At 39.1% G+C, this 20,765-nt stretch overlaps 1 protein-coding gene across 3 annotated transcripts in view; it reads right to left on the minus strand.

Moving 5' to 3' along the window:
- Klhl32 (kelch like family member 32) overlaps positions 1–20,765 on the minus strand; it is a 243,202-nt gene that overhangs the window by 175,253 nt on the left and 47,184 nt on the right. For all 3 annotated transcript variants that reach the window (XR_004944214.1, XR_004944213.1, XM_036177988.1), the window contains exon 3: positions 16,951–17,131. Coding sequence is in view for 1 of the 3 variants with exons in the window: in XM_036177988.1 (XP_036033881.1) it covers positions 16,951–17,131 (181 nt within the window). In the remaining 2 variants the exon portion in view is untranslated. The remainder of the gene's footprint in view (positions 1–16,950; positions 17,132–20,765) is intronic.

Consider the following 20,765-nt stretch of genomic DNA (forward strand, 5'->3'; position numbering starts at 1 on the left):
AAACAACAACAACAAAAAAAAAAATGAGAGGTGGCCATGTCACCCCAGCAGGTGCATATTCATCAGACCTTTGCCCAGGGTGAGGGGTTTATAAGGCTTGCCTCTTCCTGAATAAACTGAGCTTGTTAGCAACTTTCCTCAGCTGGTACCTCACAATTCTGACATCTCTAACATCTTAGGGTCTCTAAGACAATCCAGGCTTCAACTTCATAGCTTCATGCAATGACCTCTCTAGGCCTCCAATCAGGGACACACCTGACATATGCCTGGCCTCAGTGGCTTTCCTTAGTTGTGAAGGAAGTTTCCACAACCTGTTTCTTCTATCCTTTACTCTAAAGCCAGAACCATATGGCAAAAGCTGGCAAGATCTGCTGCTTCCTGGGGCTGGAACTGGCTCCCTCATTCAGTTACATCTTCACCAGCTTTCTATCCTTCACTGCCTGAGCTTGGCTGTCCTGAAACTGGATCTATAGACCAAGCTGGTCTCAGGCTCAGCAATTCCCTAATCTCTGCCTTGTCAGTGTTGGGATTAAAGGTGTGTACCACCAGACTTGGCACTTAGCTTTCCTTTAATTCCTTTCCACAAATTGGAAACTTAGCTGGGTAGGATCTTGCCCAAAGGCCACCACTCCCTTGATTCCATGTCTTAATCTAAACAAATACACATCTCCTTCAACACAGGAGTTAGCTCCATTCCACTTCCTGGTCCTCCAATTGTTCTACATCTTGTATCTTTTCTTGCTCAGCTTGCTCCCTTTCATCATAAACCTTCATTAGAGTTAGCACTAATAACCACATAATAGCATCTATACTAGGCTGCTTTGATATTTCTTCTGCCAACAGAATTAATCCAAAACTCTTCACTTTAACCTCAGGCAGACTCTTTGGACAAGGGCAAAAAGCAGCTACTTTCTTCACTAAAATAACACAACAACAATCTCTAGGACTCATATTAACATTTTGCTCCTCTGGATATTCTTAATCCCCACAGATTATCAAATCACCTTCAGCACCACTATTTCCCATACCACTACTGTTATGACCCATACAGCAGCACCTGAAGCATTCCACTGCTTTCCTAACCCAAACTCCCAAAGTCCATATTATGCTAAACAAAAACATGGCCAGGCTTTTACAGCAACAACCCAGTCCCTGGTACCAATTTCTGTCTTAGCTAGGGTTTCTATTTCTGTGAAAAGAAACCATGACCATGGCAACTCTTGTAAAGGAAAACATTTAACTGAAGTGGTTCCCTTACAGTTTCAGAGGTTCAGTCCTTTATCATCATGGTGAGGAGTATGGCTGCATACAGGCAGAGGTAGTGCTGAAGTAGTAGCTGTCCTACATTTTGCAGGCAACAGGAAGTAGACTGAGTGTTACACTGAGTGAAGCTTAAGCAAAAGAGATCCCAAAGCCTGCCCTCATGGTGACACACTTCCTCCAACAATGTCATACTTACTCCAACAAAGTCATACCTTCTAATAGTGCCATTCCCTATGGGGGCCAAACTACCAACTAGTGCAGTGGAAACTTCCTGGAATCTAAGATGGTACCCTAGCTATGACTCCCAGTAACAGGGGATACAGAGAATGAAGCAGTCATCTTCTGTAGCAAAACAAAGTTTCCTGTGGTGGGACTGGGCCATAAACCCAGCACAAAACTTTCAACTTAACAATTTGTCCTGTCTGCAATGCAGAACTTGTGGGAGTGGTCTACCAATGACTAGTCTAACTTGAGACTCATGCCATGAAAGGGAGCCCATGCCTAGCATTGCCTGAACAGGCAGGAAGCAGGGGTTGGATATCCCAGAGACCTAAATAGAACTAAACATGACTAGCAAAAACCAACCAAACAACAACAACAACAACAACAACAACAAAAATCAAAATGATTCCTCATAATATTCTTTATACTCACAGATCAGTGCCCAGCCCAGTGGTCATCAGAGAGACTTTCTCTGGCAGCTAATGGTAGTAGATGCAGAGACCCTCAGCCAAACATTAGGTGAAGCTTGATGATTCTCATAGAAGAGGGAGAGGAAAGATTGTAGGAGCCAGAGGGTTAAGAACACCAGGAGAACATGGCCCACAGAATCAACTAAGCAGGGCTCCTAAGGGCTCAGAGACTAAAGCAGTAATCACAGAGCCCACACAGGTATGTGGTAGATCCTCTCCATATATGTTATGTTTGTGTAGCTTGATGTTCTTGTAAGACTCCTAACAGTGGAAGTGGTGGTGTCTCTGACTCTTTTGCCTTTTCTTGGGACCCTTTTCTTCCAACTGGGTTGTCTTGTCCAGCCTTGATATGAGGGTTTGTGCTTAGTCTTATTGTAATTTTTTATGCCATGTTCAGTGCATATCCCTAGGAGGCCTGCTCTTTTCTGAAGGAAAATGGTAGAGAAATGGATCTGGGGAAAAGAGAAGGTTGGGGGAACTGGAAGAAGTGGAGAGAGGGGAAACTGTGGTTGGGATGGTTTGTATGAGAGGAGACTAAAAAAAAAATACAAAAAAAGGGACATTGACATTATGGTACTAAGGAAGGAATGTTAAAAATCATCATAACATTGTCTTCTACACGGAATATGCCATGCTTTCTTTTTTTCTTTTTATAAGGATTAATAATATACTATACTGTAGCATAATATAATAAAAAAAACTAACACATTGGAATAAGACAAAATAAACCAGAGGAAAAGAACCCAACAGAAAGCACAATAAATGGATATAGGCACAGACATCCACTCCTTTGAACACTCAGGAATCCATTGAAAATATTAAACTAGAAGCCATAATATATACCAATGGACCTTGTACAGGCCCTGTGCATGCTGCCTCAGTCTCTGAGTTTGTGTGTCAATCCTGTTTGAATGAGAATGGCTTCTACGGATCATATGTTTGAATATTTGGTCCCCAGTTGGTGGAACTGTTTGGGAAGGATTAGAACAGCAATACTTAACCTATGGGTCAGGACCTTTTTGGAGGGGGGGGTCAAATGATTCTTTCACAGGAGTCAATGAAGATCATTGAAAATCACAGATATTTATATTATAATTCATGACAGTATCAACATTATAGTTATGAAGTAGCAACGAAAATAATTTTATGGCTGGGGGGTCATCACAATGTGAGGAACTGTATTAAAGGGGCACATGATTAGGAAGGTTGAGAACCTGTGTAAGGAGGTGTGGCATTGTTGGAGAAGCTGTATCACTAGAGGCTGACGCTGAGGTTTCAAAAGTGAGGTGCCATTTCCAGTATGACTCTCTCTGCCTCCTGCTTGTGGATCAAGATGTGAGCTCTCAGCTGTTCCTGCCACCATGACTTTGCTCAATCATCATGAACTCTAACCCTCTGAAACCATAGGCCAATTAAATGCTCTCTTTATAAGTTGTCTTGGTTGGTGTTTTGACACAGAGTAGAAACCCTATGTCATACATGGAGTGTCTTTGCACAACCAATATTCCTTTTCTGAAAATTTCAAGTAATTTTATACCAACTCTGATGTTTAATTTTAATTCAAGATAAAAAAAACTTTGAATATTTATTTATTTAGTATATTTCAGCAAGTTGGAGTTGTAAGTAAATGTATAGACTTTTTAACAATGGTCAAAGAAAATAAAATATTTGATAGTTTAAATTTTCTCTGGTTTTTTTAAAGCAACTTTTTCACCCAATTTGTAAAAAGGGCATACATTTCTCTTAATTATACTTTTGAGATTCACTTTCACCAAAATAAGCTGTACAGTATATAATTAATAATTGTCAACACTGTTAGAAAATCTATCTATCTACATTAGGACATATGTCATTGTTTTGGTTTGGGTTTCTGTTTTTTTTTCTAGATGATTCATCAAAAGTTCACAGCATCTATGCCAGCAGCTTACAACTGCCTGCAACTCCAACTTTGGGGAACCAAGACTCACTTCTGGCACCACAGGCATGCACACAGATGTATTTACACTCATAAATAAAAATAAAAATGAAATGGCTAACAAAAACATACAGGCCTGGGCCTTTTATTCTTCTGTGTACTTTTAATAACTCTAAACAATAACTGTTATTTCTTCCCTGGGTAGAAGGATTTGAAGGCATTTGGATATTTCTTGCTAACATTAGAACCAAAAGATAATATCCCAACACACATTAGCAGACATGCCTTCCTTAGGAAAGCATCTTTGTAATTCTTTCTTCCTTCATATACACAAGAACATGGGGAAAGACAAAGGATAAGTTCTTCTATGCTGTGCTGGTTAGTTTTCATCAAGTTGATACAAACTACAGTCACTCAAGAAGAGAAAGCCTCAATTAAGGAACTGCCTCCATCAGTTTGGCCTGTAGGCAAGTCTGCAGGATTTTTGGTGATTAATGGTTGACTGTAGGCAGTGCCATCACTGAGCAGGTGGTCTGGTGCACATTTTAAAAAGTAGCTGAGCAAGACATGGAGGGCAAGCAGGTAAGCAGTGCTCCTTCACGGCCTGTCCTTCAGTTACTACTACAAGGTTCCTGCCTTGACTTCTTGCCCTAACTTTCTCCTCAATGATGGGCTGTAAAGTACAAGATGAAATAAATTCTTTTCTACCTATGTTGGGTTTAGTCAGTATTTTATCACTGCAATAAAAAACAAAGGAGAACACAGGGCTAAGATAACATAAGCTGTACAATCAGAATATCTAAGGGGGTCATTATTTCTAGGTGTGCCCATGAAAGTGTCTCTGGATAAGATTAACATTTGAATAACTAATGCTGAGTGCCACAAATTGTTCTTTGTAATTGGGTGAGACTTGTCCAGTGGCTTGAAGATACAGATCACATAAAAGGCTGAAGAAAAAAAAGAAAGAAAGAAAGGATTCTTTCTGTGATAAGCTGAGGCACTGTGCTTTTACCTTAGAACTCAGACTTGGACAGGACTGTAAACAACTAGCTTCCTCCTACTTCCTCAGGTTTCTCATTTGTACAACTGCACTATCAGTTTCTCTTCGCTATCCAGCTTGTACCTGCAGACAATATAGCTAGCCTCTACAGCCGTACAAATTAATAATAATATAAATGTGTCTGTCTTTCCTCCTACCTACATATTTTATTGATTTTGCTTCTTTGGAGCACACAGACTAAATAGTGTCCTGCTTACTATTCTTGGAACATTGTCATTACTGTTAACATGCTGCCTGGATGATGATGGTGCTCTACAGTGGAAGAGCAGTCACCTCTGGAGGACCCCTCTTGATCTGAAAATGTCCTCTCTTGTTTTTCTTAGAATTCCTCTTCTGTGAATCTAAGACCTGAGAGGACTAAAGCTGTCAGTTCTTCGAGGAGATATTGTTTGGTTGGAACCTCCAGCTGCCCCTGTATGATGGGGAAATCCCCGCCCACTCAGAAAGTCTCTGAACAAAGCATAAGTGCCCAAAAGTCCAGTTCCTCATTCTTGGCAGTTATTGCAGCTTCCTACCCGGAAGTTGCCAGCAGCCCACGTCCCCACCTAAAGTGCTCAGCTGTTGACCATACTTGGGCACAATCCCAGCTTCTGGAGATCATCATCACCCCTCATCTATAACCTATAAAGTCTCCCTGCTTTCATTTCAGGGCACAGCTTCTCCTGCCTCCATCTGTGGGACTGGAGAACCTGCCCAGGAGTTGCTTTTCTCACTTGCTCAAATAAACCTGTTGGTATACTTTTTCATTTTGGCTTGATCTAGCTTACTGCATAGGCAGAGAAACCTATTATTGGGGGGCAGAAAACCTATTAAATATGTTTCATTCTTCACCAGAAAACCATTTACTCAATGTATAAAAAAAGCTAGAGCCATCACTGGAAGTTTACATTCTATGAAAACAACAAAGCAATTATTAGGAAGCCATTGCTAAGGTGCAACTCTTACATTATAGTTCACTGTAAGTTCTTGGCAGTGTACATTTAATCTCTGAGGCCCGTCAGTTTACTCCCATGATCCTCAAGTACTTGATAACCATTCTTTTTTTCCATTTTCCAACAGTTTTCCTTTTCCCGGTGTCATATGTTTGGGATTTATACAGAACACAGTCTTCAGCCTGACTTCTTTCACTTAGTATGAACTCAAGTGACATCTATGACTTCACAGCTTCATAACTCTTTTTTTAATCACTGACTAACATTCCATGGTATGGATGAAACACAGGTTCCCTATTTGTGTAATGAAGGATATCTTGGTAGTTCTGTGTTTGGGTGATTATGTAAAATGCTAGAGAATATCTTCAAATGAGAGGAATGAAAAGAAAAACAACAATGTGGGTTTCCAATTATAACACTGCCAGGAATTATCAGAAGGGAAAAATGTCTTAAAAATCTCATTTGATCTTTACAAAATGACAAAAATATTTTCAATAGAAATTTTACTAATACCATATGCTCTCTAACAAAGAACTTCAAAACTATTTCTAAAAATGGAATGCCCATGTCAAAATACACATTCCCTCAGGAGTTTCATCTGCTCCCTACAAACCACTTGATGGGAAATCATGACCAGTTTACCAAACAATGAACAGTTTATAATATAAGAATACTACCTAGATGACTTTGTGATCAATATGTGAAGTCAACTTTCAGAGAAAGGAAAGAATAAACACAGAATTAGCACATAAGCATTAAAATACTGCTGCTGCAGCACATGCTCCATAAACACAAGATTCAGGAGTGCCTGTTTGGCCTCCAGCAAAATAATGAATCATGGAGCAGGCTACTGAAGAAATTACTATGTAAAACAATGAGTGTTTAAGATTTAATTTCAGTGACATTTATGTACACTTAAATAGCTACAGACTAATGCTTTGCTATTTAAAACAACAGGAGATACTTACACATTCACAAAGTAGTCAAAATAGGACTGGGTTAGTTTATTATTGTCTTTCTAATTTTTTTTCTAAAAGGAAGATCCAAGAACTAAGTTGTACTTGGTTAAAATTTACCTTTTCAAACCTTTCATAATCAGAACATGGGATGCTTCTGCAGCACAAATGAGCAGCTAGATATTACACCACCAACTCCAATTACTGCTCAGAACATGGCCATAAGAATGCTGTGGTGTGCTTGAATAAATGAAGAGCAAAAACAGATGACTGACTGATCTTTAATGTTCATGTAGCACCTGACAGTTTATAAGTCCTTTTGTTCTTACTAATTTTATTTTTAAACTAAAAGATAATGTACTACAAGTGCATTGAAAATTCACAGAATGATGGAGTTGGAGGAACAGACCAGGAATAAGGACAGAAGGCATCCAGCATGGGGGCTGGTTGCAAAATAACTGCCTATGCTATATTCTCTTTTATCTTTAGTATAGTAAACATTATTTTTCTGCACATTATTTGTGATGATTGAACAGCAAGCAGTACAGACGCTGCAATGGCCATCCCCTCACTTCTGTAAGCAGTACTATTATTGTCAAGTCTTCAATGGACCCAGTCTTAGGAGGTAAGACAAATGAACACACAAAATAGACTGCACGTCTAAATGCATATACACACACATAACTGTTTATATAAATCTATTTGCACATATAGATTTATGATATACATACATATATCTGAGTGGAAGGAAGTTCTTAGGAGGATATTGGTGAGTGCCTACAGGCTCAACACAGCTAGGAACTGTTTCGATCAGACTCTAACAGGGAAAATGAAGATGTAGAACCTGTGATGTCTTTGGCAATGCAGTGGGTTCTGGATATGCAAACATTACAGTAGCGAATATAACCTTGGCTCCTCCCCTAGCAGAAGACTTAAAGAAACATCTTTATACAAAAAGTCTTTCTCTGTTGCTTCTCCAATGGCATAGCTTCCTGTAAAATTGCTTATGGTCACTCTTTTCCCAGTTTCCTCCATAGCTCAGGCCTGTAGACAGCATGATCGTCCCTTATTCCTACTATTCAGATACTCAAGCATCAGGTCTTTAGTCTTACTCTAAAGTTTATCCTCCCGTTCCCCACCCATAAGTAAGGGCTTGTTGAGTCCACCACCTCCTAACCATGCTTTAGAGAGATTTTTACCTCTTTAGTCATATGCTCCTCCCCAAGTTCAGATGACCATCATCCCAGCCACTCTTTAAGCTCCCAGTAGGCATTACTGGCTTTCTTTATCTCTGAATGAACAGGTATTAGTACCCATTGATACAATTAAATACATTGATCTACATAAATCTTTGAGGATATATGTATGGAGCACAGCAAATGCTCACCCATGGCAATCAAATTTATTACTGCTGCAACTGACTAGGAATATCTGAAGGAACATGAGATAAAACAAATGCAAATCCAAACCACTGAAACTCTGGTATTGATTATATTATATTGCAGTTATCTGTCCACCTGTCTGTGTCTTCCATGAGATTATGAATTCACTGTCTAGAAAATAACAGGTTTATAAATGTTTAATGAATTGAAATATTCTAATCATGCATTTTATTCTCATTTAGTAATCATTTGTGCCATTTACTCCAATAATGAGTGGGGAATATGATTACAAAAACACATGGAATAAAGACCCTTTTTCCAATGTCATGGGTTTTTGCTCTTCTCTCAAACCTGAAAATCACACAGTATATTCAGACTCAAATGAAAAAAAAAAAGATGTTTAAATATTTAACTTTCTAAAATATCCTATTTGAATCATTTTATCAACACATACACGAAGTTATGTTAGGAAGTCAAGACATCAGCCTTCTTGGCCAGAAAGTGTAGGTGTTCGTGAATATGAATATTTAAGATATAGATATTAAGATATGAATATTAAGAAAAAGATAACAAATTTAAACAGTATCCATAACCCACAGAGTGGCCTATTACCCGGGATTGTCCACAGAGGATTTCATGACCTGACCTGTGAGCTCTCTGGGTCAGAGGGACTTCTGAGGGAGGGGATTAACAGCTGCCTTATGCCCACCACTCCATATATCATGCATACATGTATAGATCTACACACACACACACACACACACACACACACACACACACACACCCCAGATCACAAGGCATATGAATGACTTCTCTTGTTTTTCAGTATTTCTCTAAGATGCTCCTGATCAAGTGCATATAATCTTCAATTCCTTGAAGAAAACAAGCTAAATTTTAATTTTTTTTTTTTTTTTGAGGAATGGGAGACTTTATGAATTTAGTAACATGGCAGAGGAGAGTAAAAGAGCTTCTGCTTCAGGAGAGACATCAGCCATGTTAGTTGTTACAAACCTTGGAGGAGGACTAAACTGAGAGACAAGGGGTTACAGTTCCAACCTGAGAAGTGCAAAGCCATGAGGTGAAACAGAATGGGTTTGGAGAGTGGTGCTATGACAGCACTGAATGAATAGATGGGAGAAGGGAGAGGCTGTGGGTGGCACAGAGAGTGTGTGAAGGCTGACCCTAGCATCTGAGTGGTTTGGAAAGCAATAGCCAGAGAAGGAGAAAAGTCAGGTGGCTACTGAAGTTTTCTATACAACAAGGAAGGGGGTTCCAGATTCAGAAAATGCAAAGATAGAAAAGGATGAAACCAAGCTATTCTGACCCATCAAAAGGTGAGTGAGCCTGCAAGTAGCTGAGCCCTATTTCCCCTAAAAGAGCCGACCATTCTTTCCACAGACACCTTCCACAGACAATCCAAGGAGCGAAATAGCTATTGTTTAATGAAACTGTGCTGAGTGTGAGATCCTACATGCTGCGTTTTCTCTATGTCACTGAATCTCTGCACCAAGCCATCCTGAGGCCTGTGTTTGAGGTCATCAGCTGACTGATGAAGAACACAGACCCACAGAAGCAAAATGATCAGCCCATGTTTATTCACAGCAGAGTGGGTAAAGAGGAGGAACCCGGCAACTATTAAATGAAGTAGAACCTTTTATTTGCTAAGCACTGTGGAAAACAACTGTACAGTATGTGATGCACACAGAACTCAGACAGGCTCCTCAACTCATCCATTTCATCTTCCCATCTTGCTACTTTGCCCTCTTCTAGAAGAATTCCTGCTGTAATTTAGTTATATATTTGACAAATACCATGCTGTGCCTACGCCAGTGGAATGAAACCTAATTTTTAAGTTTTTTTTTTAAGTCCTTCTTTCTTGACTCAACAATGTTTTTATACTTCCTCTTAAAATGTTAATGATTATATAGGAAGTCAAAGCACTTTGTGCTCAACTGGACATTCGTTATTCCTGTTTCAAGCAAGAAGATCTGTTGTTAGCTCTCAGGCCCATATCAAGAACAGTTTTCACCCAAGTGTGTGCCTGCTGACTCCTGTAGTCTCATATTTTCTGAATCAGAACAAGAAGTATTTTAGTTTCAGAATCATGGACTAGATAAAAGAGTGTAGAGCATAACGTCTAAGTTTATTTCAAAGTATTTACTTAACTTCATAGAATTCTATCAGAAGGAAAAATGCATGAATAAAACATATTTAGTATATATACATTTAGTGTTTAGGATCTAAGAATTGAATTATACATGAATTTCAATGAAAATTGGGGAACATTTATTCTTTCATTGAATAAACTATTTACTGATCACTTAAAAAGTATGAGACAACATTATGTTGTTTTAAGAGAAAGAGAAGTTAACAAGAACAGCAGGCCACTGTATCTAGCTATTCCAATGTACAGCATAAGATACAAGACCAAACAAACAATTCTAATTTAGGGTAAGTAGTTGTGCAAGGCAGTTCTTTATGAGTCCCTAAAATCCTGTATGTCCTCTGAATGAAACAATGTTCTAGTTTGTTGTCTACTGCTGTGAAAAAACAAACAACAACAACAAATGTGACCAAACCCAACTTGGAAGAAGCACGTTTAGTTTATACCTGCAAGGCTGTTGTGATCTCTGGGAGTTAAACTGGGGACAGGAGGAATGCAGGCACCCTAAGAGGGTGGTTAGTGTGGGAATGCATAGTTATAGTAGCAAAGCAAAAATAGTAAAATCTGCAGAGCAGAACTGAGTCCAGAGTCGATTTTTGAGGAGCAAAAAGAAAACAAAAATGCAACACATCAAAACCTGTGGGGTACAATTTAAACAGCTCTAAGGGAGATGTTTGTATCTATAAATGCTTTCATTAAAAGATTGGAGAACTATCAGTAAATTACTTAATGATATACCACCGGATATAAGAACAGGCTAAACCACAAATCAGTAAACAAAAGAAATAATAAAGATGAATGTAGAAATTAATGAAATGGAAAAAAAGAAGCTATACAAAGAATTGATGATGGGTTTGAAGAGATGGGTCAGTGATTAAGAGCATATGAATACTCTGCTTGCAGAGAACTCTGGTTCCCAGCACTCCTAGCAGGCAGTTCATAGCCACCTGCAACTCAAGCTCCAGATCTGATGCCTTTTCCTTACCTCTGCCAGTATCCACAGGTGCATGGGCGCACACACACACACACACACACACACACACACACACACACACCAAACAACAAACAAATTAATAAATAAATAAACCTTATTTTAAAAGTATCAACAAAACAGAACCGACTCTTCAAATATACAAACAATTGACAAACACTTAGCCAAACTAACACATAACTAAATGGTCCAAATTAATAAAATTAGAGATGACAGAGAAGGCATCACCAGATACAGTGAAATTTAAAAGATTATTAAGTCATACTTTGAAAAGTTATATTTTAAAAAGTATAAAATCTAGAGGAAATGAAAAATTTCTAGACACATATAACCTGCCAAAATTAGGCCAAGAGGATATAATAACTTAAAATCTGTAATAAACAATAAAATTACCCTAGTTACTCTTCTATTTCTGTGATAAACTAGTGACCAAAACTAACTTGGGGATTGAAAGGAATTATTAGGCTGACAAGATACAAACTATCACTGAGGAACGCAAAGGCAGGACCATGACGCAGGAACTACAGAGGAACACTCTCTATGGCCTGCTGAACTTGCTTATACACAGCAGGGATTGACACTAGTCACAATGGTGTGAGCCATCCCGCAGCAACCATTAATCAAGAAAATGCCCTCACAGGTGTGTACAGGCCACTCTGATGGAAACAATTTCTCAGCTGAGGTTTCCCTTCCCCAGGTGACTCTAGTGTGTGTTGACAAAATAATAACCAGCAGAAAGACTAAAGAACTGGTAAACATCTCTCAACTAAAAACAAAAACAATAAAACTCAAGCCCAGATGGATGCCCAGCTAAGGTCTACCAATGTTTCTCAAACTATTCTATGAAACATAAAGGAATTAATACTGCCAAACTCATTTTTACACTAGTTTTATATACACACCAAAACTGGAAAAGGAAACAGGGGAAAAATAAAATAAAATTATAGACCAATCTCCTCAATGAATAGAGATGCATAAATTCTCAACAAAATATTTATAAATCAAATGCAACTATACATCAAAACATCCTTCACCATTATCAGTGGACTTAACTCCATGGAAGGATAATTTAACATGAAAATCAGTAAGTGAACTACAGCACATAAGTACACTTGAGGAAGGAAATCCCACGACCATTATAATAGATACAGAAAAGGCCTTTGATAAAGTCCCTTGATAAATATTCCTTGACAATGAAAGCCTTAAAGAAACTAGCAATAGAATAAGCATCTAGTAACATAATAAATGTTACAAACACAAATAAACCCTCTATAACCAACCTCACACTAAACAAGCCAACACATTTCCAGTAAAATCAAGAATGAGACATTGGTGTTCACTCTTCACATTTTTCCTCAATACAGTCCTTGAAGTCTTAGATAAATGAATAAACAAACAGATGAATGAATGAATGAATGAATGAATGAATGAATAATAGGGGAAGAATATAAATGGAAAGGCAAAAGTGAAATTATCCCTATTTAGTAGACAATAACTGTCCATAAATAAGGGACCTGAAGCTCTACTAGACAACTCTTGGAGCTGATGAATTCTTTCAGAAAATCAATGGGGTACAAAAATCAGTAGCTTTTCTATGTGTCAAATACCAACAAGCAGCTGAGAAACCTGGAAAGCATCCCCACTCACAAGTGCTTTATAAATAAATAAATAACCTAGGAATAAACCTAACCAAGGAACTGAGAGATTCCCTACAGTGAAAAAAATTTTAAGCACTGAAGAAAGAAATTGAAGAATAAGAGGAAAAGATTGTCAGGAGAGCATAGCCCACAGAATCAACTAAGCAGGGCTCACAGGGGCTCCCAGAGACTGAGGTGACAATCAGAGCCTGCATGGGGCTGCACTAGGTCCTCCGCATATATGTTGTGGTTTTGTAGCTTGGGATTTTTGTGGGATTCCTAACAGTGGGAGCAGGGGCTGTCTCTGACTATTTTGTCTGCTTTTAGGACACCTTTCCTCCTATTGGGTTGCCACATCCAGCCTTGATATGAGGATTTATGGCTAGTTTTATTGTAAGTTGCTATGCTGTGTTTAGTTGATATCCCTGGCAGGCCTGCTCTTTTCCTAGAGGGATGGATTCGGGGGAGAGGGGAGATGGGGGGTACTAGGAGGAGTGGAGGGAGGGGAAACTGTGGCCAAGATATAATACATGAAAGAAGAATAAAATTTCTAAATTTGAAAGAAAAAAGGTGGAATGATCGCAAATGTTCATGGACTAGCAGGATTAATATTACAAAAAATAGTAATATTATTGAATGTGATTTACAGATTCAACAAAATCTCCATTAAAACGCTAATGACATTTTTCACAGAAATAGATAAAAACATACTGAAGTCAGACAAATCATAAATGACCCCAGACAGCCAACAGTCCTGAGCAAAAAGAATACTAGAAGTAGCAGAAGCCCAGATTAAAGTCCACTGGAAAACTATTGTAACAAAAAAAGCATGACATTGCCCCAAAACAAACACACAGATCAGTGGAATAGAACAGAGAGGACTTGGCTTCTTTTCCTATTGCCCTGATAAAATATTCCTATGAAGGAAACTTACAAGAAAAGAGGTCTATTTAGCTCCCCATTCATGATACAGTGTGTCATGGTGGGTAGCTCGGGGCAGCAGGAGCTTGATGCAGGTGGTCACTATCCGAAGGAGAACTGAATGCTACTCTAGTGCTCAGCTTGCTCTCTCCATCTTATGCAAGGTCCTCCACCCAGGAAATGGTCCTTCTCACAATTAAGGTGGCTCTTCCCCAAAGGCATGTCCAGAGACCTCCCACCCCCAGGGGATTCTAGAGTCTGCCAAGTTGACACTTAACATGAAGAAGTTCCCATCAGTACACGCACACAGCTACAGCTACCTGGCTTTTGACAAGATTGCCTAAGTATACACTGCAGAAGTTAGCTCTTCAGTAAATGATTCTGGGAGAACTGAATGTCCTTAGATGGAAGAAGGAAACAGTATGCCTATCCCTCATTCTGTGCAAAAGTCAACCCCAAAGACCCAAAGGCCTGAAACTCTGAGACAGAAGAAAATAAAGGAAACACTCTATGACACAGATATTACATTTCTGAAAAGGACACCAATTGCTCAGAAAATTACCAAGAAAATAAGATTTCACACAATTACAAAGCTTCTGTATAGCAAAGGAAAAAGCTTGGTGAAAAAGCCTACAGAACAAGAGAAAAACCTTTGCTAGCTATACATCTGACAGAAAGTTAATATCTAGAATATATATAGGACTCAAAAATATGAAAAACATAATAGATAAATGGACTAATGAAGTGAATAGTTCATTTTCAAAAGAGGAGTTACAAAATGGCCAGTCAACATAGAAATGCTCATGTAAATTAAAATCACTTTGAGATTCCATCTCATTTCAGTCATTAAGAAATCAAATAAAAGTGGGGTTAGTGGTGAATGCCTTTAATCCCCAGCACTCAGGAGACAGAGGTAGGAGGACCTCTGTGAGTTCAAGACCAGCCTGGTTTATATAGTGCGTTACAGGACAGTCAGGACTGCATAAAGAAACTCTGTCTAAAATAAAAAGGAAAGGTAGGGATGATGTGGGAGAAAGGCAGTCCTTACATAGATGATGCAAACTAGGCTACCCACTGTGGCAAGCAGCACAGTGCTCCTCCAAAATTTAGAAATAGGATATGAATCAGCTATACAACTTCTGGACATATACTCTAAGTAAACTTACCACAGAGATACCTACACATATTGTTGCACTAGTCACAATAGCCAGCCATGATCTCTCTCAGTGGACAAGTAAACAAAGAAAATACTGTATGTATGCACAATGGAGTTTTATTCAGCCATAAGAAGGAATGAAATTATCTTATTTGCTAGAAAATTAATAATCACACTGCAGATTATCATATTAAACAAAATAAGCTGGATGCAAGAAAACAAAAAAAACCAAGTACTCTGTTTTCTCTTATTTGTATGTCCTAGAATTCTTCATAGATGCATAACACCATATACATGACAGGAAAGTAGAAGGGAGACCATTAGGAGGAGAACTAATGAACAGGAGGGAGATGAATATGGTGAAACTATATGATATATTTGAAAGAGACTTCCTCAAAAAAAAAAAAAAAAAGAAAAGCCAGGCGGTGGTGGTGCACGCCTTTAATACCAGCACTCAGGAGGCAGAGCCAGGTGTATCTTTGTGAGTCGAGGCCAGCCTGGGCTACAGAGCGAGTTCCAGGAAAGGAGCAAAGCTACACAGAAAAACCCTGTCTCAAAAAACCAAAAAAAAAAAAAAAAAAAAAAAGAAAGAAAGAAAGAAAGAGACTTCCTTGATGATACATGAACAATAAATATATGCCAATTTAAAAAGAAGAGGAGAAGGAGGAGGAGGAGGGACGACAAAATGGCCTAGCAGGTAAAGGACCTTGCTGTACAAGCCTGGCAACCTGAATTTGACCTCCAGAACCCACCTAAAGGTGGACAGAAGGAGAGAATCAGCTCTACAAAGTAGTCTTCTGACATTCACACACGCACACCTTGGTATGTATTCCCACACACATTATGCACACACACACATGTATGCATATAGACACACATAACAGTAACATCTTTTTTCCATCTGGGCATTCCTGTGTGTGTGTGTGTGTGTGTGTGTGTGTGTGTGTGTGTGTGTGTGTGTGTGTATGAAGTACCAATGCTTGCATGTGTTTGGGTGCATGGGTGTGAAGGCCTGACAATGATGTCAGGAATTTTCTTCAACCTCTCTTCCACTTTATTATCTTAGGTACGATCTGCCAGTCACATCAGAGCTGCCAGAAATGACTAGTTGCACTAAGCAGCTTGCTCTGGGATCTTTTGTCTCTGCTTTCTAAGGCTGGAATTACAGGCAGGCTACATTCAGCAGTTGTATGGGATTTCTGGGATCTGAATTCCATCCAGTACTCATACTTGCATGGCTGCACTTTAATCACTGAGATATCTCCTCAGCCCCCAAAAGTAAGTTTCTAAAATTAAAAAACAAAAGTCAGACATGGATTTCACTTCCAGATACGCGAGTTAAGAACCATGTTTATTATTTATTTATATTCTGCATTGTAATTACTTAGTCTCTAAGATTCATTTTCCTTTTATGTAAAAAAAAAAAAACGACAATCTTTAAAAGCATGTGCATGCATTTGTACAAGCTGTTTATGTGAAGAGTAAATGAAATATAGATATAAAAGACCTCATCCACTCAAGTAGTATCACCACATGTCACTCACAACTGGAGATCAAATTCCAAGTTCTAACAAAAAAAAAAAAAAAAAAAAGAGCCATATCTTCATCCGCCACACATGTCACCATCACACCATCCAGTGATTGCAAAATGCCAAATGCATTAGTCAGATACAAAGGGGAGGTCTGCTTCCCATTGCAGGCACCCAGACCAGTCCCAACCAGTGCCAGACATAAGTCTGTCCAGAAAGAAACAGCTTCTCAACAAGTACTTACAACTCGGCAGACAACCATGTAATCGGCCCAGGGCCCGGGAAAGGTCAGGAAACACTGCTGTTCTCTGTGCATTGACATCCTAAGACAAACACATTCACCTTTACTTACCCGGAAATAGTCACTGCAGGCTGCTAGGACTGCCTTGTGAGCATGGAATTTCTGTTCCTCAGCAATCAGGGTCACATCGCAGAGAATGCCATCACTCCTTTGCTGGTTCAGCGCTGCCAGGACAGTGTCATTGTGAGATTCTGAGTGGCACAGCCTCTGGCCCGTCAGCATTTCTTGAATACTACAAGGGAGAGCAATGGAGCCCTGTTTATTCCTTTCCCCAGCTCTGCTTCCCAGGGGCTCTCTCTCTTTCAACCTTGGGGAGGGAACTTGGATTCCAGTGTCCTAGGAATTTGACCTTCCTGTTCTCAGTTTTGCCCTCTGCTCTTATCTGTTTCTCTTTTCTCTGACTCTCTTCTTTGGCCTGTTCGCGGGTCTCCTTCTCTTGTTAGCTCCCCTGTTTCTGGGGTTTAGCTTTATGTCTACCTGAGTCTGTGGACCTATGAGCCTGCTTCTAATCCCCTATTTCCTCAGTGTGTATACATGCAAAATTTGCCATATGGTCCTGTGCAGGTGAGCATAACCCCCCACCCCGCGCGCGTGTGTGTGTGTGTGTGTGTGTGTGTGTGTGTGTGTGTGTGTGTGTTGCGCAAAGGAGGCAGGGAGTCTCTTCCTACTCTGTAACTCCCTCTCTAACTCCATTCTTCTTCAGGTTCAGCTTTAGACTTATCTAATGTGTCTCCCTAGGATACAATAGCCCCCTCCCCCCCAAATAGAAGAAAACTGAGCAAATGTTGGTTGGGGACAAAAGAGCTATACATGACCATTCCAAATCCAAGGCAGTCAAACCACAGCTGCCCATGAAACTTGGGAAATTATACAACACACAAAGAATGTTGAAAGAAATTAATAATAATAAATGGGGCATAAACCTACAATCCTAGTACTCAGGAAGTCCTGAGGCAGGAGGACTTGAAGATCAAGGCCATCTTTGGCTACATTGTAAGTTAGAGGCCAACTTGAGGTACATGAGACCTATATCCATGAAAAAAAAAAGTGTCCTTTGTAAATGAAAAAAGAAAATTAAAAGTTAAAAGCTTATATCATCAAAAATATCTCCACATTACTTTAAAATCTCAGAACATGTACTGGGCTCTGACTGGTGAGTTACTCCCAGAGGATGACAAGGTTATCAAGCCCTGTTTCCACACAGTAAACTCTTTTGAAAGCTTAGTGAAAAATACCCAAGGACAGCTGAATATGATCTCTCCCTACCTGACAATTCCGTGCCCAGGTCAAGCATGAAAACGTGTTATCCAGAGGAAAGAGCGTTGCTATCAGCCTTGCCCATACTGTTGGTTTACTGGATAGGACTCTACCTTACTTGTGCCAATGGACTGATTCAGTATAGTAAACACAAATCTCTACCTTAAAATTAATCAACTTCTTCCAGTGAAAAGCCAGTGTAGTCAGTACGCTTTAGCGAACATCTCCCACTGGGGAGAATCAGAAATGTAAGAACTATGGAAAGAAAATAACTTGACAGAAAGTGAAGCTATAGGAAGCTCTTGTGGGAAGGTGGGAGGACTGTTTTCAGTAGACATGGCAGATGAGTCTGAAATGCTCACAGCCGTTGAATATTCATGTGTGGCTCCTGAGATAGGCAGGCTTTCAAAACCAGTAACTAGAAGTTACATGCAGAAACATAAATAGGTTTTTTAATGGAAATTTCTATGGAAAGCCTAGAATGGAGATTAATTAACACCATTAAGTAAAAAAAAAAAAATGGTGAAAAGAAACAGCAATATGGTATCAGCAGAGCAGAACATTAGGATAGCCTGAAAAACCTTTCCTAAAACGACGATGTTCTTATTGCTAGCAAACCTGTATTGCTTACAGGGTTCAGTCAATTATCCTGCATGGTTTATAATAATTAACAATTTGATAATTATATAATTTAATAATTAATAAATTGACAATTTAACCTTCCTAGTCACCCTAGGATAAGGTACTACTGGTACATCTGTTTTACAGATAAGAATACCAAAATTCCAAGATTATGAATTTTAAAAACCTAACATTAAGGACACAATGATTTTTCCTGCTTAAAAAAGAGATGATCTGTAAGAAGGGTCTCTAAAAATTATGCCCAAGGTGACAAAAATGTCAAAATCCCCTATTAATTTTATGTCATACACAATTAATCTCAAAATTAACCCTGTAATGTATGAAAACACAAGGGCATACAATAATCATAAAACTATGTAATCATTCTTCAGAACTATTGCCCTATGTACTAGGACCAAAGTTTTGAAAGAGAAAATGGATTTTTAGTGTCATAATTTTAGAAATTATATTTGAAACTTTCATAATTTCCTTTCTTCTCTTTTATGGCACCATAAATGTATTTTGATATTGCATTTGTAGTGGGAGAACAAGAATATATTAAAATAATTGCCTTAAAATGTTTCCTTACTTGCAAATCTAGCACACAATCCACGTCATTATTAAGCCCGAATCAGAGTTTGCACTTAGATATCTGTTGAAAGGGAATAAATCTTGGCAGGGGAAGAGCAACTGTGAATTGCAGTTTGGCAGATACTGGAGGGCTGAGCTTGAAAACAATAGTCATGACTCCTTGGCTCTGCAGACTCAATAGCTCAGCTTGAAACAGTCAGGCTTTTGAAACACCAGAAGCTGATATTTAAGACAACACTTGGCAGCAGACCCTAAATATTTGAAAACCAATATGTTATAAGTTCTTAAAAACCAGAAATAAATACTGAGAGATTTGGCAAGAAATAAAGGCCCACTAATCAACAAGTACCAACAAGTCATCATTGTATTCTCCAAGTAGCTTTCCACTTGTCTCTGTGATACAAAGCTGCAGAAGACTTGGCCTCTGTGAATGTGACGTCACAGCTGCCCACAGCACAGAAGAGACCAGGCTCACTACACTGGGTTAGTGATCGTACACTGGGAACAACATGAATCATAGGCTGCAGTGCACCATGCTGAAATTAAGGTAGGGAGCAGACAGAGACTTGTCTCTAGCTGGCTCTGCCCTTAGAACAAATGTCAAATCAGCAAACTCACCTCCCAGGTCAGAGCAATGTCCTTTCACTACTGGGAAACAAACAAGAAAGGGAAAAACTGTTCCAAAAACTTTCCAAAGTACTGGGAAAATGTGTGATGAAGAAGGCTTTGCATTTCTCAAGGGGAAGCCAGATTTGAGAAAGTTCTTAAAATTGGGGAGATTCTTCCATGAAAGAAATGGCACCCCTCAAAATTGAGAGCTACAGAAAGTGCTCTGGTAATACCAGTACCCTTTTCTCTGGGGCCCAAGGGCTGCGTTGCCAAAACAGGCTGCTGAACCCTCGATATAGGCTGAGATGTGCTGTTAGTGTAAATATTTGATGTAAAAAAATGTTATGAAAAGAAAAGACCCAAAATATCTCATACTTCTATATTGAGCACATTTTTAAATTATGACTTGTGACACAGTGATTTATATGAAATGCATCACTAAAATTAACCAGAGCTGTTTCTTTGTTCCTTCTTTTAAAATGTATCTATTTTTTAAACTATATATGCACCCTATTATGATTCCATTTACAAACCCACAGTTCACAGGAGTGCTATAAGGGGGCCAGGTGACACCAGTCAGGCTGCAGGGTGTACACCATTCCTGCATCTCACAGAGCTGACCTAGGTCCCTGGCATGACAGCAGGAGACACAGACTCTCTAAGCAACACATTGATTTTTAGTAATGCCAGGGAGTGAGTACTAGACTGGTCACATGCCAGCATCTAATAATGGAGAAATTCATGCATGCAGTCTCAGACAGCAGGGCTAGTCATGACTTTGAGCCTGC

The sequence above is a fragment of the Onychomys torridus genome, chromosome 2 (genome assembly GCF_903995425.1).
Source record: "Onychomys torridus chromosome 2, mOncTor1.1, whole genome shotgun sequence".
In the NCBI taxonomy this organism is placed as follows: domain Eukaryota; kingdom Metazoa; phylum Chordata; class Mammalia; order Rodentia; family Cricetidae; genus Onychomys; species Onychomys torridus.